This window comes from Bos taurus, chromosome 9, assembly GCF_002263795.3.
Source record: "Bos taurus isolate L1 Dominette 01449 registration number 42190680 breed Hereford chromosome 9, ARS-UCD2.0, whole genome shotgun sequence".
NCBI lineage: Eukaryota > Metazoa > Chordata > Mammalia > Artiodactyla > Bovidae > Bos > Bos taurus.
This window is the reverse complement of record NC_037336.1, coordinates 65,643,881-65,668,558: the sequence shown is the minus strand read 5'-3', so window position 1 is coordinate 65,668,558 and position 24,678 is coordinate 65,643,881. Positions and strand designations below refer to the sequence as shown.

Below are 24,678 nucleotides of genomic sequence, written 5' to 3'. Positions count from 1 at the left end.
TGAAAGAATTTGGGTTAAATTTAATACAATGTTTTAGGAAAACTGACAATGTTTAGGTAATTTAAGCCACAGGAAATAATTGTCTATCAGCAAAACATAATCTGTGCAAATGATTTATTTGAAGTGTTTTGTAACAGCCTCTAACAGTTTTAATCACTAAATCTATATTGGCAGATGCTCATTTATTTGCTCATTAATTCAGATTCTAGTTGAACCTGCTCAGGTATTCATAATTCTCTAGTTGGCCCAAGGACTTCCTCCCGTCTGCTATATAACTTGCTTTTGTTTGAGACTTATGCTTAAGTACAACAGGCAGTGAGAGGATGTGGTCTTCTTTGGTGATCCCCATTTTTCTCTTCCTGAGCTTTTCTTCTGTGGGATTGGCCCCAGATCCAGGGTCAACCACCCATGAAAATGACAACTACCCACCTTTTTGGGACCAAATTGATGGAGACATAGCAGAATTTCCAGTGCAGAATAACAAGATAATTGTTGATCCCTGGAAATATATGGATCGACTAAGAATATTTAAGATCCTTATAACAGAATCAAACAAATATTTTGCTTCATTTGGAAAAAACAATACAGGCAATGTGTTTTGGGCATTGACTTTATTATACGGAAGGCTATTTAAAACAGGTATGTACATTTGAATTATTCCCAAGGAAAATTGCTTTTCTCTTTCTTTGATGCTAGGAGTGGCATTACAGCTAATCTATTTAAGTGTTACTGTCTGAATGCTCATGCAATCAGTCAATATAACCAATGCAGTCAATATAATCGTTTAAGTACTCAGACTTTCGTAATACCTAATCAAATACTTCTCTTAATTAGTAAAGTTATTTGTCACACCTTTGTTTTACATTTTACAGACTTTCTGGTTTAAACATAAATTCCTGCAGCTTTTAAAATAAATTCCTGTAAACTGAAAAAGCTTATTGTTTGAAGAAGAAATGTCCCCTTCTAGATGAAAAAAATCTTGTTTTTTACAAAGCCTGACAGGCTACTCAGATAAATGTGATACTATAAATATCTCTGTTTCATGGGGTAAGCTTATTATAGGAAATAAGACAGAATTTCTTTTAGCTATGAAATCCAAAGTGAGGTTTCACACAAACTAAGGTAAGGAACATATTTTCCCTTAAAAGCCTGGGCTTTGCCTCATAAATATTAGTGGAAAGAGTAATAAGATATGGCCCTCACTGCACAGTCTCTTTCCTGTTAGTTGTTAGGTTCAAGCAGAAAAAAAGGGCTGAAAACAGGGAAGAACTGGTCCAGAATGCAGCACGCTCTTCCGGCACTTAAACAAGTAGGATGGGGAGTCAAGTGTGATGTTCAAAACTCAGCATCCTCTCTGAGAAAGGGAGAAAGCTTCTCTCTTTTCTGCCTCAATTGGGGTGAATTTCTGCATCTGTATTTTGTTCTCACTACTTCTTCAATCAATTATCTTATTATTGAGATTCTGGAACTGAATCAGCTTCCCATTCTCATGAAATTCTTTTTTAAATTGTCTTCTTTGGATGTTACTAGATGGAGTCTGGAATGAACCAAGGACTAGAAAGTGGTGCTTTCATATAGGAAAAAAAAAAAAAAAACCTTTGCACATTTGAATTATTGCAATGAAGTCTTGATTGATTTAGGAAGAAAAGAAGGACCCACAGAGACTGCCTTGTGAAACACTCTGCAGGTCCAGCTTAGTCAAGAAGGAGTTGGTAAAGAAGATAAATATGGTATAAAGAAAATAATAAAGAAAAATAAAAAAATAGAAAAAAATTCAAGAAAGGGTATGTACAGGCTGGAATTTCTGAGAAGCTTTGAGCTCTCAAAGTGAGTGAAATGCTATTCATATGAATGGACCATATCATTAACAGGCATAACCCTCTTCTTACTCTTTGGGGGGGAGCATATGAGTCTTTTCCTCTCTTATGACTTTCTATTCAAGGTTTAACTCTTTTCACCTACTCTGTTTACTCTGTAGATAGATTTGCAGAGCCTCCCAATAGTTCGCGCTGTGCTTATGAGTCTGGAATCTCTAGCTGCATATCTATCAACAGTGGCTGGGGAGGTAAGTGTTATATTTCACCATGCTTCTTTATTGATCTGTGGTTGTGGGCCTTGCTACCTCTGCTTTTCTATAGGATAGGCTAAGTTGGGTTAAATCTCGATATTTCCTTTGTAAACATATACAATTTTCTGTGCAATCTCCCAGGAAATGATCAATTGAAAAAAAAAAACATGAATGATAAATCTGCTATGGTGATATTTAAATTAATGATGTATAGCACATTATCATTTTGTGTCAGACATGTGGACATACGCTCAGTAGTGTCCAACTCTTTGAGACCTCATGGACTGTAGCCCAGCAGGCTTCTCTGTTCAAGCAAGAATACTGGAACGGATTTCCGTTTCCTACTCCAGGGGATCTGCCTGATCCAGGGATTGAATCCCCATCTCTTGCCATCTCCTGCATTTGCAGGCGGATCCTTTGTCACTGCACCACCTGGGAAGCCATTGTTCATTTTAGATAGAAACTGGACTGTGAAGAAGGCTGAGCGCCGAAGAATTGATGCTTCTGAACTGTGGTGTTGGAGAAGACTCTTGAGAGTCCCTTGGACTGCAAGGATATCCAACCAGTCCATTCTAAAGGAGATCAGCCCTGGGAGTTCTTTGGAAGGAATGATGCTAAAGCTGGAACTCCAGTCCTTTGGCCACCTCATGCGAAGAGTTGACTCATTGGAAAAGACTCTGATGCTGGGAGGGATTGAGGGCAGGAGGAGAAGGGGACAACGGAGAATGAGATGGCTGGATGGCATCACTGACTCTCTGGACGTGAGTCTGAGTGAACTCTGGGAGTTGGTGATGGACAGGGAGGCCTGGCGTGCTGCAATTCATGGGGTCGCAAAGAGTCGGACATGACTGAGCAAGTGAACTGAACTGAACTGAAGTAAATTCATATACAACTTTCTGCACCCAGAATGTGCCCCTAATAGAAACTTTCCTGACTGTGTTTAACCCTAAGTTCTCATAATCATATGCATCTCCTAGAGCCAACAAATTCAACATGATAGTTCAGAGAATAAAGAAGATAAATAATATAGATTAAGCGTTAGTCATTTGGTTAACTCCTACTTTGTATATATAGTTAATGGCTCCAGATGTCTCCATCTTATTTTTTTACAGGCATTAGCTACTATGTGGTTATGATGTATTTCCTTGCTGCAATTGAATCTGAGTTTTTGGGTAGTTTGCCATATGAGGTAGAGTTACTATCTCGAGAGGAGTACAGATCTAACTTCTGTTACTCAATTGAGGAATGCCGTGCAGCGCATCCACAAATTATGGATATAGCCAACAGGTTTTATAAGGTAAAAGAATGCAATGATATTTTTATGAATGGAATGAATGAAAACACTGAATGAAGTTCTTCTGTTGGGATTTATGATTTAAAAATAGACTAAACTTCACATTTATAATTATTTGAAATTATGTTAGAGTTTTGTCCCTTCCCCCTGTAATCGTTCTACTTAGTATCCTGAAGTGTTCCTAATGGTTAATAGCAAATTGGCATAATTGTATTTATAAAAACATTTTTCAATAGAATTCAGGTAATAATCACCAAATTATGTTTGCCTTGGCAAATAGAACAGCATAAATCTTTCTACAAAGCAAACAAAGTTAAATGACATTTTTAAGTGTTAAAATCTATTCTGAAAATAAACTTCATTTCTAAACAATCAGCTAGATGAGGATGTCACATGTTCTTTCTCAGGAATTCATGATACTGGTAATTAAATGTATTTTAATTTACTTTAGAATCTTTTAATGACATAGATCTTATTCATTCTGCAGTATCTGCTGTCCAGAAAGATAGTTTCCACTACCAGCGGTATTCCTCAGTATGACACAGATGAGGACACAGCGATCTTTAAGATGTGGGCAGCCCATCAAGCTGCCATTGATGTGGCAAAACCGATGTTCAGTGATGTGTAAGACAATTGCTTTATGTGATGTAACTAAACTCTGTTTGTTTTTTTTTTCTGGCATAGTAAAACATAATGTTTAAGTTTTGGTTGCCTCAAATGTTCATTGCTCATATTTTCCATAATATCAGGAAACAGTTTTTCCATTTTTATTTGCAGTTCATCTAAGAGTCACATATCACATATCTTGAATGTAGCTTTTCTTAGTTTATACTTGTCAGTTCACTCTTTCAATGATGTCTCCTTAATTTGAAAAGTTTTCAGTGTAGACCAATTTCTTAATTGTTTTCCTTTAATATTTAATTCTTTTTCTGGTTTTAAAGAAAAAACCTACCCAGTGATTTTCAATGGCTTGGGTTTTTTTTTTGTATGTTTCTCTGTGTGTGTAGAGTCCTATTTATTAATAGTTCATCACTAACTGTGATGTTTCTTCTCTCACTCTACAATATTATCAAAGACTCTTCTCATCATGTCAACATTAGAGCAATACCTCTCAAAATCAATCATTGCCTTGAGTCTTCCCTTCTTATTAGGAACTTGGGCTGCCATCAGCAAATACTATAAATTAGTTGGTTTACATCACAGAAATTTATTTTCTCACAGTTCTGGAGGCTGCAAGTTCAGAACTAGGGTGCCAGCATGGTCAGCTTCAGCTGAGGGCCCTCTTTCTGGCTTGCAGATGACTGCCTTCTTGCATCATAGCATCTGTGGCTTCACATGGAGAAGAGAGAGAGAGAATCTGCACTCTAATCTCTCTTCCTCTTTAATATGAACTTCAACATGTAAATTTTCAAAATATCATACCTTTTTTCTTAAATTTTGAATTCATGATTTCTCAGTATTGTTGTCCACTCTGACATCATAGAACATGTTTTTAATATTTTATTCAGTTTTTATGGTTGTTTTCTGCAAGAGAGAATTGAGCATGCCATTTAAGTCTTTAAATTAAATGAACTCAAGAGAAACCATCTGTTGTTTGTTTGTCCCCTGGCCTTGGTCCCTGTTATGTCCTATTCAAGAAGGTGATTTGATTACTATGGCAAATTTCTAGTCCACTTCTTATTTCCTAGGAATTAGGAACAATTATCAGAGAAGGCAATGGCACCCAACTCTGGTAATCTTGCCTGGAAAATCCCATGGATGGAGGAGCCTGGTAGGCTGCAGTCCATGGGGTCGCTAAGAGTCAAGACACGGCTGAGCAACTTTATTTTCACTTTTCACTTTCATGCATTGGAGAAGGAAATGGCAACCCACTCCCGTGTTCTTGCCTGGAGAATCCCAGGGACGGAGGAGCCTGGTGGGTTGCTGTCTTTGGGGTCGCACAGAGTCGAACACGACTGAAGTGACTTAGCAGTAGCAGCATATAAGCATATACACACAATAAACATGAGTCAATGATGTATGTTGTTGAAGGATTTTCAGAAATTGCTATTAGATAACCTATCTTTTATACTGGCTTATAGTATCCAGCCCCTGAACTGTGTTTGTGGAAAACAAGTGACGTTAGACATTAGTGGCACAGAAATTAGATATAGGAGAAACACAATGAGAAAGCACCAAGAGTAAATCTAGTGGAAGTAAGAGTTGGTTAAGATGCTACAATTTTTTTAAAGTTGTGATTCAAAGTTTTGCTGTCTCTGCTGCTATGTAATAGATTCTTCCCTGTGGCTCAGAGGGTAAAACATCTTCCTGTATCCAGGAGACGAGGGTTCACCCGCTGGGTGGGAAAGATCCCCTGGAGAAGGAAGTGGCAACCCACTCCAGTAACCTTGCCTGGAAAATCCCATGGAGGAAGGAGCCTGGTAGGCTACAGTCTTTGGGGTAGCAAAGACTCGAACATTACCGAGTGACTTCACTTTCACTTAGATTCTTCAGCTAATGTAGGCACAATGTAGAAGATAGTGTGAGGATTAATTACAATATAATGAAACTGTAGGTTCAGTTCAGGCAACTATTTAATAAATAGCATAAAATTCCTAAGGAACATGGGAGAAAAGACACATTTAGAGTTTAATTTGCGTTTAAATGAAGTATTTTGTCACTCATGCAGCTAACTTTGTGTCCTTCCTTTAGCTCATTCTATTCTTCTGAAACTGAACGAGACTTCACCATGGACTTTCTACTGGCCGCAGAATTTTTTGAGGCAGCATTATATCGCCCATACTTTGAAAGTTCAGCAGAATTCCTAGTGGGTTTCCCACACAGGCTACTCACAGATCAGGATCGCAATGTTCTCATGAGTAACTTCAGCAGACGGGAAAAAGCATTGATTACTGTAGCAAAACTCACTACAAAAATAAACAAAAGCACAGGTATGATTATGAGTTATACTATCCATGAAGCCTAAGTGAACCAAAGTCATTTGAGAACAAAATATATTTAATAACTTGTTAAACAGGAATGATTATCTGCTATATTATAGATATATTGAGTAATATTACGACAGTTACTGAAAACTACCCTTCCAGGACCTCACATATCATGTAGCTTCTGAAATAGTGACAGTTTTAAAATCGACACTTTTATATGTCTCTTCCTAAAATTCCTATTGCTACCCCCAAAATATTCTGGGTTCTTGCTTAGGATTCAAAATTGCTAGTCTGTGAAAATCTGGCTCTTCATTATTGTTGTGTCATTCTCCCTAGTGCAAAGTGTGCTCATCCACCAAGACAGAGAAGATAAGAAACAGAGATGGTTGGGCTGGAAGTAGGAAGACTGGGTGCAGACAGACAGTTATATAAAATTTTTGAGCATCAGTTAAATAATGGATATTAAGCTTTCTGTCTTCACACATCATTTTATTTGTTGTCCTTAGGTACAGTATGAATTTCATAACATTGTTTACATTTTTAAAGAAAAAGTTCATTTGACATTAAATAACATGTCCAAAATGATATACTTTGTAAGTAGCTGAAGCAAACTTAAACTACAGCTTGTTTAAATTCAGTTTTTGAGGTTTTCATTTTTCTTCACTATCTAATATAACCTGCGTTGAAAATATGAAAGTTTTGATGAACTAGTGAATCTTACACATTTAAATCTCAATCATTTAGGATTAGAACTGTGGAGTCTCTTCAGTACCAGCCCATTTTTTCATGGATTAATCCTAAGGATCAGGGAAGCTAAGTTGCAAATATCACTTAGTTTTAGGGACAGTTGAACAGCAACCAGGTCTCCTTCCTCGCAGGAAAAGGTTCACTCTAGAAACAAAACAGTACAAACAAGAGTAAGAAATGAGTTATGATGGGTCTCAACAATTTGTGCTTAACTTATTCCATAAAATATTGTGGTTATTACATTGTGTGAGAATTTTTTGAATACATCTCATTCTCAAATAAGGGAAACAGCTCATCATTTATTATATATGCTGCCAAATGAGCAGAAGAGAAATAGCCCTTCTTTTATGCTGTTAGATTGTCCAACACAATGCATTTCCCTGTATCCTTTGACAAGCCTAATGGTCAGACAGTGTTACTAATATATTACAAATCCTGTAATTAGGATTTTTATCTTATTTTGTATATTTTTAGATTTCAAAGTTGCATTCATAATTTTACTAACTGGAAACATAAATGTTTTGATTTTCACAGGAGGTTTATTATTAACAATTTGGAAGAAGCTCATGACTTCAAAATTTGCTCGAGCTACGGGACGTTTCTTCATTAAAAGGCTACTCTTAATACCAATTGAGTAGCCTAAATTTATGTTATTATGTGTAGATTAGTTTAATTCTATGAATAAAAGCAATCAAATGTTATAATGACTGCGAAAAGTTTGTTATTCTTATTATCCCTGCTTCATCTTTGTATTTTCAAATTACCAGCCAATAATCCCCCTGCCAACCTCCCCTCAGAATTGAGCTACCAACCTGGTTGAAGCTAATTAGTTTCATAGAATGCCTGAGTTACACATGAATAGGTCAATATCTGTGCCAAAGACAGGTTACACTATTGATATTTAAGATTTTGATACTATCTTCAATGCTCGTTCATAGATTGCCAGGTAAGCAGGGAAAATTCTCCTCTGAGATATTATTCTTATAAGATACAACTTTGGGCATTGAAGACACATTTTAAGTAATTTATATGCTAGGACTGAACTCCAAGTACATTGCCATATGAGCACATTTTTCAATTCATGTAATGAATAAGGCTGCTGTTTTAGTATTTGAGCACATGGAGAAATCATTTCACCATCAAGTAGAAAATTTCTGAGCTACTCTAGTGTAAGACCCAGTTCCCCCCTCAGTCAGTCTCTCCAGTGAGGGAGCTTCCATAAGTCTCTTATCCTTCTCTATCAGAGGGCAGACATACTGAAAACCACAATCACAGAAAACTAACCAATTTGATCACATGGACCACAGCCTGTGTTAATGAAACTATGAGCCATGCTGCGGGGAGCCGGTGAGGCATTCTGCTCATGACAAAGGTCATGAGGAAGGAGGCTCGGCATACGCAAAGGCGGGATCGAGCCTCAGGAGTCCCCCCGGATATTCTCAAGCATTTTCCCCCAAAAAACCAGAGTCTGCCTACTTTATTGCTTTGTGCTCTCACCTCTGACTTTACTGGGGGCTGTCCCCTACCACCATCTCTCTCTCTCTGTCAAAGAGTTAACTTACAGCTCCAATTAATAAAGTTCCTGGGCAATTAGGAGTGTTTAAATCCAAACCCCTCAGATGGCTCTCTAACTCGCCTGACAAGTTTACCCGGACTCCTGCAGCTATGCATACGATTGTTTACAGTCTCCTAGCCTCCAGAGGCACGGGAAGCTTAAGATATTCAAATAGCTTAGAGCCTCTCAGAGAGTTAAAAACTGTCAGAATAAACTAGTAAAGGATTTCATTGATGAGTCAATGCTTGTTGCCAAGTTTTCACATCCCCTGAATTGTATCCTTGAATGTGTATTAATTAATAGTTGGTATATAGTAAAAAATAAGTAGTGGCCTTGGTGTTAGTAACTTTAGACCCTTAAGGTAATAAATTCTTTCTTTGTTGTAAACCCATTACACATCCGCCCTATAGGAATGCAATTTTATCTTTGGAAGATGGTGCCAAACCTTAAAATAATTACTCTTAGAGAAAATAAGTCTTTGTTGATAAGTCCTTGTCAAGAGTCATAAAATGTTAGTAGGCCTTCTGGCCAGAAGATGATGTAAATCACCTAAACCATTTGTATACGATAAATTTGCAGGAAAGAAACCCTGGTTTTTGATAAGAATCAAAGACTGCTGACTTTGCATCCCCTATTATCCTCTATGTGTAACTTAGGGTATAAAAGCCCCTGTTAAAAATAAAGCTACGGGCCTTGTTCACCAGCGCTTGGTCTCCCCATGTCATTCTTCCCTTTAACTTCCAGCTGAGTCTCCATCTGGAGCGCGGAACCCACCACGCTTACTAATTATGCCTGGGCTTCTAAGACCCACTCGAGAAGGTGTCTAGGGTGAGGCACCTTCTGCTATTCGAGAGGGCGCCTGCGGCCTACGTAAGTGGTGCAAACTTCTTGTCTTGAAGTTTTATTGGTCTCCCGCGTAAACCAAGCTACTCAGCTTCTTTTCTCCACTGAATTTTCCTACTGAGCTATCCTCATTCTATTGTTCTCTATATCTCTAATTAGCATATAAATAGTCGCCTAGGCCATCTCTCCTTCGAATACCCTGGATCAGCTGGGGCTGGTCCCCAGCACCATGCCATGTAGGGTCACCCAAGATGGATGGGTCATGGTGGAGACTTTTGAGAAAACATGGTCCGCTAGAGAAGGAATGGCAAACCCCTTCAGTAATCTTGCCTTGAGAACCCCATGAACAGAATGAAAAGGCAAAAACATAAAACACTGAAAGATGAACACCCAGGTCAGTACATGCCAAATATGCTATTGGAAATCAGTGGGAAAATAACTCCAGAAAGAATAAAGAGACAGATTCAAAGCAAAAACAACACCCAGCTGTGGATGTGACTGGTGATGGAAGTAAGGTCCAATGCTGCAAAGAGCAATATTAGGTCCATGAATCAAGGCAAATTGGAAGCGGTCAAACAGGAGATGGCAAGAGTGAACATCAACATTTTAGGAATCAGCGAACATGGACTGGAATGGGTGAATTTAACTCAGATAGTCATTATATGTACACTGTGGGCAAGAATCCCTTAGAAGAAATGGAGTAGCCATCATAGTCAACAAAAGAGCCTGAAATTCAGTACTTGGATGCAATCTAACAAACGACAGAACATCTCTGTTTGTTTCCAAGGCAAACCACTCAGTATCACAGTAATCCAAGTCTATGCTCCAAACAGTAATGCTGAAGACACTAGAGCTGAATGGTTCTATGAAGACCTATAAGACCTTCCAGAACTAATACTCCCCCCCGAAATATCCTTTTCATTATAGGGGACTGGAATGCAAAAGTAAGAAATCAAGAAATACCTGGCGTAACAGGCAAATTTGGCCTTGGAGTACAGAATGAAGCAGGGCAAAGGCTAATTAGAGTTTTGCCAAGAGTATGAACTGGTCATAACAAACACCCTCTTTCAACAGCACAAGAGAAGACTACACATGGACATCACCAGATGGTCAACACTGAAATCAGATTCATTATATTCTTTGCAGTCAAAGATGGAGAAGCTCTATACAGTCAGCAAAAATAAGACCAGGAGCTGACTGTGGCTCAGATCATGAAACCTATATTGCTGAATTCAGACTTAAGTTGAAGAAAGTAGGGAAAACCACTAGACCATTGAGGTATGACCTAAATCAAATCCATTATGATTATACAGTGGAAATGAGAGATAGATTCAAAGGATTACATCTGATAGACAGAGTGCCTGATGAACTATGGATGGAGGTTCATGGCATTGTATAGGAGGCAGGGATCAAGACCATCCCCAAGTTAAAGAAATCCAAAAAGGTAAAATGGTCATCTGAGGAGGTCTTGCAAATAGCTGTGAAGAGAAGAGAATTGAAAGGCAAAGGTGAAAAGGAAAGATATACCCATTTGAATGCAGCCTTCCAAAGTATAACAAGGAGAGATAAGAAAGCCTTTTTCAGTGATCAATGCAAAGAAATAGAGGAAAAGTATAGAATGGGAAAGACTAGAGATCTCTTCAAGAAAATTAGAGATACCAAGAGAACATTTCCTGCAAAAATGGGCACAATAAAGGACAGTAATGGTATGGACCTAACACAAGCAGAAGATATTAAAAAGAGGTGGCAAGGATACACAGAAGAACTGTACAAAAAAGATCTTCACGACCAAGATAATCACAATGGTGTGATCACTCACCTAGAGCCAGACGTCCTGGAATGTGAAATCAAGTGGACCTTAGGAAGCCTCACTATGAACAAAGATAGTGGAGGTGATGGAATTCCAGTGGAGCTATTTCAAATCCTGAAAGATGATGCTGTGAAAGTGCTGCATTCAATATGCCAGCAAATCTGGAAAACTCAGCAGTGTTCACAGGACTAGAAAAGTTTAGATTTCATTCCAATCCCAAAGAAAGGCAATGCCAAAGAATGCACAAGTCCACTCATCTCACACACTAGTAAAGTAATGCTCAGAATTCTCCAAGCCAGGCTTCAACAGTACATGAACCATGAAATTCCAGATGTTCAGGCTGGATTTAGAAAAGGCAGAGGAACCAGAGATGAAATTGCCAACATCTGTTGGATCATCAAAAAACCAAGAGAGTTCCAGAAAAACATCTATTTCTGCTTTATTGACTATGCCAAAGCCTGTGACTATGTGGAATATAACAAACTTGAAAATTCTTAAAGAGAAAGAAACACAAGACCACCTGACCTGCCTCATGAGACACCTGTATGCAGGTCAGGAAGCAACAGTTAGAACTGGAAACGGAACAATAGACTGGTTTCAAATGCAAAAGGAGTACATCAAGGCTATAAATTGTCACCCTGATTATCAAACTGATATGCAGAATACATCATGAGAAATGCTGGGCTGGATGAAGCACAAGCTAGAGTCAAGATTGCAGGGAGAAATATCAATATGCAGATGACACCACCCTTACTGCAGAAATTGAAAAAGAACTAAAGAGCCTCTTGATGAAAGTGAAAGAGGAGAGTGGAAAAAGTTGGCTTAAAAATCAGCATTCAGAAAATGAAGATCATGGCATCTGGTCCCATCACTTCATGGCAAATAGATGGGGAAAGAGGGGAAACAGTGGCAGACTATTTTCTTTGGCTCCAAAATCACTGTAGATGGTGACTGAAACCATGAAATTAACAGATGCTTGCTCTTTGGAAGAAAAGCTATGACCACCTTAGCATATTAAAAAGCAGAGACATTACTTTGCCAACAAAGGTCCATCTAGTCAGACCTATGGTTTTTCCAGTAGTCATGTATGTATGTGAGATTTGGACAATAAAGAAAGCTGAGTGCTGAAGAATTGATGCTTTTAAACTGTGGTGTTGGAGAAGACTCTTGAGAGTCCCTTGGACTGCAAGGAGATCAAACCAGTTCATCCTGAAGGAAATCTGTCCTGAATATTCATTGGAAGGACTGATGCTGAAGCTGAAACTCCAATACTTTGGCCACCTGATGTGAAGAACTGACTCGTTGGAAAATACCCTAACGCTGGGAAAGATTGAAGGCAGGAGGAGAAGGGGTGACAGAGGATGAGATGATTAGATGGCATCACCAACTCAATGGACCTGAGTTGAGTTAAATCTGGGAGTTGATGATGGACAGGGAGGGCTGATGTGCTGCAGTCCATGGGGTCGCAAAGAGTTGGACACGACTGAGCAAATGAATTGAACTGAACTGAACTGATGCTGAGAAAGTTTGAATGCTGGAAGAGAAGGGAATGCCAGAGGATGAGATGGTTGGATGGCATCACCTACTCAATAGACATGAGTTTGAGTAAACTCCGGGAGTTGCTGATGGATAGGGAGGCTTGGTGTGCTGCAGTCCATGGGGTTGCAAAGAGTCAGACATGACTGAGCAACTGAACTGAACTGAACTCTAGTGTAAACTAAACAAAACTAAAAATTTCCTTTTAAATATAATTTTTGTTATAATTGGAGCCCTTAAATGAAAAATGCACATAATAAAAATGAGTTCAAATTATCTGAAACTCACCATATTTAAATCAATGCTAATGGCACTAATCAAACTATGTAAGCTAATTATCTTCTGGTGTTTCTGACCACCTGTCACACCTTTTCCCAATATTGTGCCACTTTTTAATTTCCCTTCAAAACCCAGTATTCCTTAACTACCTCTCCACCAAAGCGGCCTCCTATGAAAATAAATGATGTTTTATATTATCTGTTGTTCCTGATGAGAAGGACATATTAAGCAAAAGCCACTTTTTGAAAGTCAAAATAGGTTTATTTTGTATTCAATGTCTCAATACAAGTGAGATATCTTTGAAAGTGAGAGTGAAAGTGAAGTCGCTCAGTCGTGTCCTACTCTTAGCGACCCCATGGAGGTCACCAGGCTCACCAGGCCCTCAATCCATGGGATTTTCCAGGCAAGAGTACTGGAGTGGGGTGCCATTGCCTTCTCTGTTAACAGTGGCTAGGCACATTATATTTACTTGGAGCTGGTATACTTGGTGACAGCCTTAGTGCCCTCGGACACGGAGTGCTTAGCCAGCTCCCCAGGTAGCAGCAAGCGCACGGCAGTCTGGATCTCCCTGGGTGTGATAGTCGAGCGCTTGTTGTAATGCGCCAGGCACGATGCCTTGCCAGCTACGTGCTCGAAAGTGTCGTTGAGGAAGGAGTTCATGATTCCCATGGCCTTGGACGAGATGCCGGTGTCCAGATGGACTTGCTTCAGCACCTTGTACACGTACACGGAGTAGCTCTCCTTGCAGCTGCACTTGCACTTCTTGCCATCCTTCTTCTGGGCCTTGGTCACAGCTTTTTTTAGATATCTTTTTGTAAAAATAAAACTAATAACTGAAGTGACAAAATGTATCAAACCCTAAAAATACCCAAATCACCAAAACAAACTTGCGATAGAAGAAAAAGGTAGAAGTATCACACTTTCTAGTTTAAAACTATAAACTGAAATCAGTAGTGGCCACAGTACTGGAAAAGGGCAGTTTTCATTCCAATCCCAAAGAAGGACAATGCCAAAGAATGTTCAAACTACCATATAATCATGCTCTTTTCATATGCTGCTGCTAAGTCACTTCAGTCATGTCCGACTCTGTGCGACCCCATAGACAACAGCCCACCAGGCTCCCCTGTCCCTAGGATTCTCCAGGCAAGAATGCTGGAGTGGGTTGCCATTTCCTTCTCCAATGCATGAAAGTGAAAAGTGAAAGTGAAGTCGCTCAGTCCTGTCTGACCCTCAGTGACCCCATGGACTGCAGCCTTCCAGGCTCCTCCATCCATGGGATTTTCCAGGCAAGAGTACTGGAGTGGGGTGCCATTGCCTTCTCTGCATTTCATATGCTAGCAAGTCAATATTCAAAATCCTTCAAGATAGGCTTCAACAGTATATGAACTGAGAACTTCCAGGTGTATAAGCCAGGTTTACAAAAAACAGATGAACCAGAGATCAAATTGCCAACATTCATTGGATCCTGAAAAAAGCAAGGGAATTCCAGAAAAACATCTGCTTCTTCTTCATTGACTACACTAAAGCCTTTGATTGTGTGGATCACAACAATCTGTGGAAAATTCTTAAAGAGATAGGAATACCAGATAACCTTAACTGTCTTCTGACAAACCTATATGCAGGACAAGAAGCATCAGTTAGAACCAAACTTGGAACAACAAACTGGTTCAAAATTGGTAAAAGAGTATGACAAGGTTGTCTATTGTCAGCCTGCTTATTTAACTTCTATGCAGAGTGTAGCATTCGAAAAACCGACCTGGATAACACAAGCTGGAATCAAGATTGCCAAGAGGAATGTCAATAATCTCAGATATGCAGATAATACTACACTAATGGCAGAAAGTGAAGAGGAACTAAAGAGCCCTTGATGAGGGTGAAAGAGAAGAGTGAAAAAGTTGACTTGAAGCTCAACATTAGAAAAACTAAGATCATGGCATCCAGTCCAATCACTTCATGGCAAATAGAAGGGGAAACAGTGGAAGCAGTGGCAGATTTTATTTTCTTGGTCTCCAAAGTCATGGCAGACAGTAACTGCAGCCATGAAATTAAAAGACGCTTGCTCCTTGGAAGGAAAGCTACAAAAAACTTAGTGTATTCAAAAAGCAAAGACATCACTTTGCCAACATAGGTCTGTCTAGTCAAAGCTATGGTTTTTCCAGTAGTCATGTATGGATGTGAGAATTGTATCATAGAGAAGGCTAAGTGCCAAAGAATTGATGCTTCCTAACTGTGGTTCTGGAGAAGACTCTTGAGAGTCCTTTGGACAGGAAGGAGATCAAAACAGTCAATCCTAAAAGAAACCAACCCTGAATATTCACTGGAAGGACTGATGCTGAAGTTGAAGCTCTAATACTTTCACCACCTGATGCAAAGTGTTGACTCACTGGAAAAGATCCTGACGCTAGGAATGATTGTGGACAAGAGGAAAAGGAGACGACAGAGGATGAGATGGTTGGATGGCATCATGGACTCAATGGACCTGAGTTTGAGCAAACTCTGGGAGATAGTGAAGAACAGGGAAGCCTGGTGTGCTACAGGTCATAGGGTTCAGAGTCAGACAGGACTTCGTGACTGAACAATAACAACAAACCAAAAATGTATGGTATTGCCATACAAAGAGGCACATCAGATCAGATCAGACCGGTCGCTCAGTCGTGTCCGACTCTTTTCGACCCCATGAATCGCAGCACGCCAGGCCTCCCTGTCCATCACCAACTCCTTGAGTTCACTGAGACTCACATCCATCGAGTCAGTGATGCCATCCAGCCATCTCATCCTATGTCGTCACATAGATTAATGTAAATAGAGAGCCAGAAATAAACCCAAACAGATACAGTCAATCAATTTACAACAAAGGAGGCAAGAGTTACATGGGGAAAGGGCAGTTCTTTTCATATATGGAGTTGGGAAAACTGAAGACTCATGTGTCCAAAAAAAAAAAAAAAAAAAACAGACTGGATGACTATCTTACAATATACACAAAACTTAACTCAAAATTTAAGAAAGACTTGAGAATAACACCTGAGCTATAAAAGTCCTAAAACAAAATATACATCTCAAGTTCCTTGACATTGTAATAGATGCCCAATGCAGAGGCAACAAAAGCAAATTAAACAAGTGGAAACACATAATCAAAGTGTTAGTCGCTCAGTCATGTTCAACTCTTTGAGACCCTATGGCCTGTAGCCTGCCAGGCTCCTCTGTCTATGGGGATTCTCCAGACAAGAATACTGGAGTGGGTTCCATTTTCTACTCAAGGGGATCTTCCCGCAGGGATTGAACAGGGGTCTCCTGCATTGCAGGGAGATTCTTTACCATCTGAGCCACCAGAGAAGCACATAATACTGAAGTGGGCTGCATTTCCTTCTCCAGGGGATCTTCCTGATCTAGGGGTCGAACCCACATCTCCTGAGTCTCCTGCAATGAAGGCAAATTCTTTACCTCTGAGCCACCAAGGAAGCCCAGTCAAAGCTGAGTCAATAAATCATAAGCTTGGTATGCAAAATTTCTTCAGGACAAATTCTGTATAGGCTTGTACACATCTGGGACAGGGAATACTGGCGTGCTTCAGTCCCTGGGGTTGTGCAAAGTCAGACATGATTTGATGACTGAACAACAACACTTCTAAGGAAGAATGTAAAGAATGTAATTTTAACTACTACTTCCCTGTGAGATTCCCTGTAAAATTCAATGGTGGCTCAGACGGTAAAGCATCTGCCTACAATGCAGGAGACCTGGGTTCAATCCCTGGGTTGGGAAGATCTCCTGGAGAAGGAAATGGCAACCTACTCCAGTACTCTTGCCTGGAGAATCCCATGGATGGAGGAGCCTGGTGGGCTACAGTCCATGGGGTCGCAAAGAGTTGGACACGACTGAGTGACTCCACTTCATCCCTGTGAGAACAGAATAACACAGTCCTTGGCATGAGAAGACATTTTGTAAGTATGTACCAAATTATTGAAATTACTCAGAAAAATACTAAGTGTACAATTTCCTATGACTTTGCCTGATATAATAGCAAGAATTTGTGAAAAAATTCTTAAATAAGCATGAATGGGATGGGATTTCATAGTCAGAACTCTCTCACATAAATCTTGGATGTTTTTGTCTTGGCCATTCAAAAATGTGACCAGAATTATTTAAGGATTCTTTAAGCTTTCTTGGGAGATTCAGTCAGTTCAGTTCAGTTCAGTCGCTCAGTTGTGTCTGACTCTTTGCGACCCCATGAATTGCAGCACGCCAGGCCTCCCTGTCCATCACCAACTCCTGGAGTTCACTCAAACTCATGTCCATGGAGTAGGTGATGCCATCCAGCCATCTCATCCTCTGTCATCCCCTCTCCTCCTGCCCCTAATCCCTCCCAGCATCAGGGTCTTTTCCACTGAGTCAACTCTTCGCATGAGGTGGCCAAAGTATTGGAGTTTCAGCTTTAGCATCATTCCTTCCAAAGAACACCCAGGGCTGATCTCCTTTAGAATGGACTGGTTGGAACTCTTTGCAGTCCAAGGGACTCTCATTATTAGATTATTATTCTAATGTGACTCTTAGCCATATTGTTAATACTTCTTTGCAATATATTTCTCAAGGGTATGATCATAATTCTTATAAAGATAACTCCATAGTCTCTTGTGCACAAAAGATAACTGTGATTTATGTAGTCATTGGAACCTACATTATCTGAAAGAAAGCTTAGGTTTTCCTAAAATAGCACATTAGCCAATATCATAACACTCTGGATATCCTTATATTTCCTTGTTTTCTTATATTTTTTTTCCCTTACCATCCAACACCTTCTCAAGCTGTTGATGGAAATAGCTGTATATATTATCTTTCAAAGGTAAATTTATATATTTTCTTATATAATCAGTCTCTATTGTTGTTATATAAATTTGGATATTTTAGATTGTTCCCCAAGATACCTGGTGATGTTACAACAACAGGTTTTTCTACTTCCCAGTGGTGCGGTGGATAGGAACTCACCTGCCAATGTAGAGGTCACGGGTTTGATCCTTGGTCTGGGAAGATTTCACATGCCACAGAGAAGTTAAACCCAAGTGCCAAAATTATGTGGACTTATTAGGTGGTATTAGTGGTATATTGTCACCCTGCTTATTTAACTTTTATTCAGAGTTCATCATGAGAAACGCTAGGCTGGAGGAAGCACAAGCTGGAATCAAGATTGCCGGGAGAAATATCAATAACCTGAGATATGAGGATGACACCACCCTTATGGCAGAAAGTGAAGAGGAACTAAAAATCCTCTTGATGAAAGTGAAAGAGGAGAGTGAAAAAGTTGGCTTAAAACTCAACATTCAGAAAACAAAGATCATGGCATCTGGTCCCATCACTTCATGGCAGATAGATGGGGAAACAGTGGAAACAGTGTCAGACTTTATTTTTGGGGGCTCCAAAATCACTGCAGATGGTGATTGCAGCCATGAAATTAAAAGACACTCCTTGGAAGGAAAGTTATGACCAACCTAGATAGCATATTCAAAAGCAGAGACATTACTTTGCCAACAATGGTCCATCTAGTCAAGGCTATGGTTTTCCCAGTGGTCACATATGGATGTGAAAGTTGGACTGTGAAGAAAGCTGAGCACTGAAGAATTGATGCTTTGAACTGTGGTATTGGAAAAGACTCTTGAGAGTCCCTTGGACTGCAAGGAGATCCAATCAGTCCATTCTGAAGGAGATCAGCCCTGGGTGTTCATTGGAAGGACTAATGCTAAACCTGAAACTCCAGTACTTTGGCCACCTGATGCGAAGAGTTGACTCATTGGAAAAGACTCTGATGCTGGGATGGATTGGGGACAGGAGGAGAAGGGGACGACAGAGGATGAGATGGCTGGATGGCATCACTGACTTATGGACATGAGTTTGAGTGAACTCCAGGAGTTGGTGATAGACAGGGAGGCGTGGCGTGCTGCAATTAATGGAGTGGCAAAGACACGACTGACAGACTGAACTGAACTTATGGCAGAAAGTAAAGAAGAACTAAAGATCCTCTTGATAAAAGTGAAAGAAAAGAGTGAAAAAGTTGGCTTAAAGCTCAACACTCAGAAAACTAAGATCATGGCATCTGGTCCCATCACTTCATGGCAAATAGATGGGGAATCAGTGGAAACCGTGGCTGACTTTATATTTCTGGGCTTCAAAATCACTGCAGATGGTGATTGCAGACATGAAATTAAAAGTCACTTAGTCCTTGAAAGGAAAGTTATGACCAACCTAGGCAGCTTATTAAAAAGCAGAGGCATTACTTTGTCAAAGGTCCATCTAGTCAAGGTTATGGTTTTTCCAGTGGTCATGTATGGATGTGAGAGTTGGACTATAATTCTTTGGCATTCAACCTTCCTTATGGTCCAATGATCATATCCAGACATAACTACTGGAAAAACCATAGCTTTGACTAGATGGATCTTTGTTGGCAAAGTGGTGTCTCTGCTTTTCAATACACTGTCTAGGTTTTTCATAGTTTTACTTTCAAGCTACAAGTTGTCTTTTAGTTTCATGGCTGTAGTAACTGTCTGCAGTGATTTTGGAGCCCAAGGAAATAAAATCTGCCACTATTTCCATTGTTTCCCCATCTATTTGCCATGAAGTGATGGGACCAGATGACATGATCTTAGTTTTTGGAATGCTGAGTTTTAAGGCAGTTTTTTCACTCTCCTTTTTCACCCTCATCAAGAGGCTCTTTAGTTCCTTATCTAAGGTTGTTGATATTTCTCCTGGCCATCTTAATTCGAGTTTGTGAATCAGCCAGCCTGAAATTTTGTATGATGAACTATGCAAATAAATTAAATAAGTAGGGTGACAATATATAGCCTTGATATACTCCTCTCCCAGTTTTGAACCAGTTCGTTGTTCCATGTCCAGTGCTAACTGTTGCTTCTTGAACATGACATGCATAGAGGTTTCTCAGAAGGCAGGTAAGGTGGTCTGGTATTCCCAGACTTTTCCAGAGTTTGCTGTAATCTGCACAGTCAAAGGCTTTAGCATAATCAATGAAGCAGAAGAAGATGTTTTTCTGGAATTCTCTTGCTTTATCTATGGTACAGCAGAGGTTGACAATTTGATCTCTGGTTCCTCTGCTTTTTCTAAATCTAGCTTGTACATCTGCAAGTTTTTGGTTCATGTATTGTTGAAGCCTAGCTTGAAGGATTTTGAGCATTACTTTCCTAGCATGTGAAATGAGCTCAATTGTATGGTAGTTTTTACATTCTTTGGCATTGCCTTTCTCTGGAATTGGAATGAAAACTGACCTTTCCAGGTCATCTTATAGTGGTGACAGAAAGGTTAACATAATGTTTATAACACCTCATATCAGTTAGTCTCCTATTTTTTCCTAAGTCTCCTAACTCACCAAATCAATTTGCTCTATATACTAATTATATACCATTTATATCCTGTTATCAAGATAACCGCCAGAGGTACTGCTTAGTAAGTTCTGGTTCCATCTGACCTGGGAGGATAACAATAAGCTAGACCCTAAGCAATAAGTTTTCACAACACAGGTACTCATGTATCATTGTGAAGCACAAGCCATGGGCACAGCACATGGTTCTGGCTTAAAACTGTGGGACTTAGATACCACAGGGTACGTAGTTTCATTTTTAATTCATGATATCCTGGACATGACATAATAGCAATATAATAAACCCATTTTACAGTGATAGTATATTAAACTGAAGCTTGTACAATGTTTCTACATGCCAAGGAATGGCAGATTGCCAACAAATTACCAGGAGCTAGAGGAGAGGCATGAAACAGACTCTTCCTCACAGGCCTGGAAAGGAATCAATCCTAGCAGCACCTTGATCTTAGGTTTCTAGACTCTAGAATTGTGAGAAAATAAATTCTGTTGTTTAAGTCACTCAGTTGGTGGTATTTTGTTAAGACAGCCCTTGGAAAACTAATATTAATACAATATCCTAAACCCTGAACTTGAGAATATGTTACACTTCATGACAAAAGAGACTTAACAGATGTGATTAATTCAGGGATCTTGAGATGGGGTCATTAAGCTGAATTATCAGGTTCAGCCCAGTGGACTCACGAGATCCTTATAAAGAAGATGCCTGATGATCCGAGTGAGATGTGAGGACCAGACCACAGGTTGCAGTGATGAAAGGGAGGGATCGCAAGACATTTAAGTGGCCTCTAGAAACTGTAAAATGCAAGGAAATTGATTTTGCCTTCAGAAGCTTCAAAAAGAATCAGTCCTGTGAACACCTCGAATTAAGTTCAGTGAAGCCAATATTTGGGCTTTTGAAACCAGAAGTATAATATAATAAATCTGTGTCTCTTGAGTCACTAAGTTTGTAACTTTTTTTTTTTTTTTTTTGCAGTGCAATAGGAAACTCTGTGTGTCCTGGCATAGACCTGATGGCAAGTGTGCTGCCTCAGTAACAAACAGTCCATTTGCTAACTACTTCTTTCTAGTAACCAAGTGCTAGCAGATGCTTGGAAGAAAATCCTTCCAGTGTCTGTGAGTTAATTAGGCCCTATTGTCTGACAGATCGTATCCATCTCCCAAGACCAGCAGTTCTCTTTTTTATACTGGGCAGAGTAGTGTTCAAACCCCCAAGAATACTGTTTTTACTGAATATTACATCTCCAGAAGACATTTCTTTTTTCTTCCTTCCACTACCCCACCTTCTCCCAGCAATACCTGGAAAAACACCTCTCTTATTTGTTCCAGGATTCTCTTATATGTTCTTCTGACAAGATAGGTAATTAAGATTGATGCAAGTTTGGGGCCAACTCATCAAAACAAGCCTAGGACAAGTCTCAGAGAAACCCACTTCCCCCAAACCATTGTGTTGAATCTCAGAACTTTTCTATGAAGCAAGATGATTAAGTGCATGAAATGATATTATGACAACACAATCTTTGTAGAAAACTGAATCACTTCACAGTGCAAACTAGTGAGGATATACAGTTGGAACAAGAAGAGATATGAGATGCAGGCAATTTTTAGAATTTAACATTATTTGATATAGTCTACAGATTAGAAGAAAAGTAAATGAAAGTGGTCAAATAATGTGTTTTCCTTTCCTTGTGGTTGACATCAAAGTGAGTTCACTAGTTCTTTTATTTTTCCATAAAATGATAGTCATTCTATCAAAGAATTCAAATATCATTGAGATGGTCATCATAAAAGTGTCAATACATTTTCTATTCTGCTACTGTATATGTCTGTTCTATTGAACGGATTTTACTCTTATGATGAGTTCTTTTATTCCTTAAAACTTTACAGAAAAATTGGAAGATAATTTACAGCTATGGTTAGCTCCAGAAAACTGTTGCATTGAAATGCATATCCAAAGATAGGCATCTATATATGGCTTTTGCTGGGGTAAACTGAGAACCCCTAAAATATCAAACTATATCTAAAAGACATAAAACAGATAAGAAATACCAAGAAAGTGAAATATAAATGGGGATAATGATGGTTTGTGGATAAGATTTTTACCATGAATATTTTAAAATTTATATTATATAAATATTATATAGTAGCAATATTGCTTGTTTGCTTAGCCAGTCAGGCTTAAAAATTGTACTGATGTTCATTAAGGGAGTTTGGACTATATTCGTGAGGGAGGAGACCAGAATCAGTTAGAGTCCTTATGCTTCCATTTTCAAGAATCCATTCCCTGGAACCACTATTAAGAAGAAATTTTTGCCCCAGAAAACTGTAAAAGGGGTGTAAAACAGTACATGAAGTGACAGAACTCAAAGGCCTCGTGTCCTTTAAGATGAAATTCACAAACGTACGGGCTTCCTCATTTGTAGCTAATTAACTAATATAGACTAGAGCACCAGGAACTATACAAAAAAATAAAAAGGCAACATAAAGATATAAGAATTCCTATTTATACAAGAATTTCCCATTCCACGTCATTTCAAAATTCACCTAATATTACTTTAAATATTTTGTACTAACCTACCCAGAATTCCTTCCCATCCTTGACACTTTTCTAGCAAGCACTTAGTTGCACTTAGTGTTCCAGGAATGTGTGCTCAATTGTTAGATAAAGGGATTTCATCTGCAACTTTAAGGGTATGCTGGTCAAAGGATAGAGGTTTCTTTTTTAAGTCACACTAACTTGCTTCTCATCTCACACGCTAGTAAAGTAATGCTTAGAATTCTCCAATCCAGGCTTTAGCAATATGTGAACTGTAAAATTCCAGATGTTCAAGATGGTTTTAGAAAAGGCAGAGGAACCAGAGATCAAATATGCCAACATCCACTGCATCATCAAAAAAGCAAGAGAGATCCAGAAAAACATTTATTTCTGCTTTATTGACCATCCCAAAGTCTTTGACTGTGTGGATCACAATAAACTGTAGAAAATTCTGAAAGAGATGGGAATACCAGACCACCTGACCTGCCTCTTGAGAAACTTGTATGCAGGTCAGGAAGCAACAGTTAGAACTGGACATGGAAGCACAGACTGTTTCCAAATAGGAAAAGGAGTACATCAAGGCTGTATATTGTCACCCTACTTAATTAACTTATATGCAGGTACATCATGAGAAATGCTGGGCTGGAGGAAGCACAAGCTGGAATCAAGATTGCCAGGAGAAACGTCAATAAGCTCAGATATGCAGATGACACCACCCTTGTGGCAGAAAGTGAAGAACTAAAGAGCCTCTTGATGAAAGTGAAAGAGAAGAGTGAAAAAGTTGGCTTAAAGCTCAACATTCAGAAAACTAAGATCGTGGCATCTGGTCCCATCACTTCATGGCAAATAGATGGAAACAGTGTCAGACTTTATTTTGTGGGGCTCCAGAATCACTGCAGATGGTGACTGCAGCCATGAAATTAAAAAATGCTTACTCCTTGGAAGGAAAGTTATGACCAAACTAGACAGTATATTAAAAAGCAGAAACATTACTTTGTCAACAAAGGTCCATCTAGTCAAGGCTATGGTTTTTCCAGTGGTTATGTATGGATGTGAGAGTTGGACTATAAAGAAAGCTGAATGCCAAAAAATTGATGCTTTTGAACTGTGGTGTTGGAGAAGACTCTTGAGAGTCCCTTGGACTGCAAGGAGATCCAACCAGTCCATCCTAAAGGAGATCAGTCCTGGGTGTTCATTGGAAGGACTGATGTTGAAGCTGAAACTCCCATATTTTGGCCACCTGATTCAAAGAGATGACTCATTTGAAAAGACCCTGATGCTGGGAAAGATTGAGGGCAGGAGAAGAAGGGGACGACAGAGGATGAGATGGTTGGATGGCATCACCAACTCAATGGACATGAGTTTGGGTAAACTCCGGAAGTTGGTGATAGACAGGGAGGACTGGCGTGCTGCGGTTCATGGGAGTGCAAAGAGTCGGACACGACTGAGTGACTAAATTGAACTGAACTGAACTTGCTTCTGACATCAGATCTCTTTTTCTTAGATTTTTGAACTTCAACAATGTTTCTGGACTTGCAATTACTAGAGAATTTTAGATAATGTGGTCCATATTTAAAGCACTGAGAAAAAAGTCATCTCTTTCTTTATATATTTCTCTTCTAACCTTCAAGAATTTATACCATCCTCTTGATGTGTATCTAAAATATTTTTATGGGCAAAAGTCTTTTTAGTAAGGTTTAGTAAGGTT

The 24,678-nt window shown here is 39.3% G+C and overlaps 2 protein-coding genes across 2 annotated transcripts; one reads left to right on the top strand and one right to left on the bottom strand.

The window, feature by feature from the left end:
- Window positions 1–291: 291 nt before the first annotated feature.
- Window positions 292–7,674, top strand: LOC101907989 (protein LEG1 homolog). The gene is made up of 6 exons (XM_010808539.4): window positions 292–639; window positions 1,979–2,065; window positions 3,181–3,365; window positions 3,850–3,986; window positions 6,054–6,292; window positions 7,571–7,674. Exons 1-6 carry the CDS (start codon window positions 324–326, stop codon window positions 7,672–7,674), a joined length of 1,068 nt encoding a protein of 355 aa, XP_010806841.1. The 5' UTR covers window positions 292–323.
- Window positions 7,675–7,705: 31 nt separating this feature from the next.
- On the bottom strand, window positions 7,706–20,337 carry LOC132346157 (histone H2B type 2-E-like). The gene is made up of 3 exons (XM_059890009.1): window positions 20,325–20,337; window positions 13,552–13,853; window positions 7,706–7,711 (listed from the first exon to the last, which is right to left on the bottom strand). Exons 1-3 carry the CDS (start codon window positions 20,335–20,337, stop codon window positions 7,706–7,708), a joined length of 321 nt encoding a protein of 106 aa, XP_059745992.1.
- Window positions 20,338–24,678: the final 4,341 nt, after the last annotated feature.

Excerpts from the sequence above, each read along its gene's own strand:
- LOC101907989 (XM_010808539.4), top strand. The coding sequence starts at position 324 with ATGTGGTCTTCTTTGGTGATCCCCATTTTTCTCTTCCTGAGCTTTTCT. Across the intron at positions 3,366-3,849 it reads TAGCCAACAGGTTTTATAAG|TATCTGCTGTCCAGAAAGAT; the intron begins GTAAAAGAATGC and ends TTCATTCTGCAG. Across the intron at positions 6,293-7,570 it reads AAAAATAAACAAAAGCACAG|GAGGTTTATTATTAACAATT; the intron begins GTATGATTATGA and ends TGATTTTCACAG.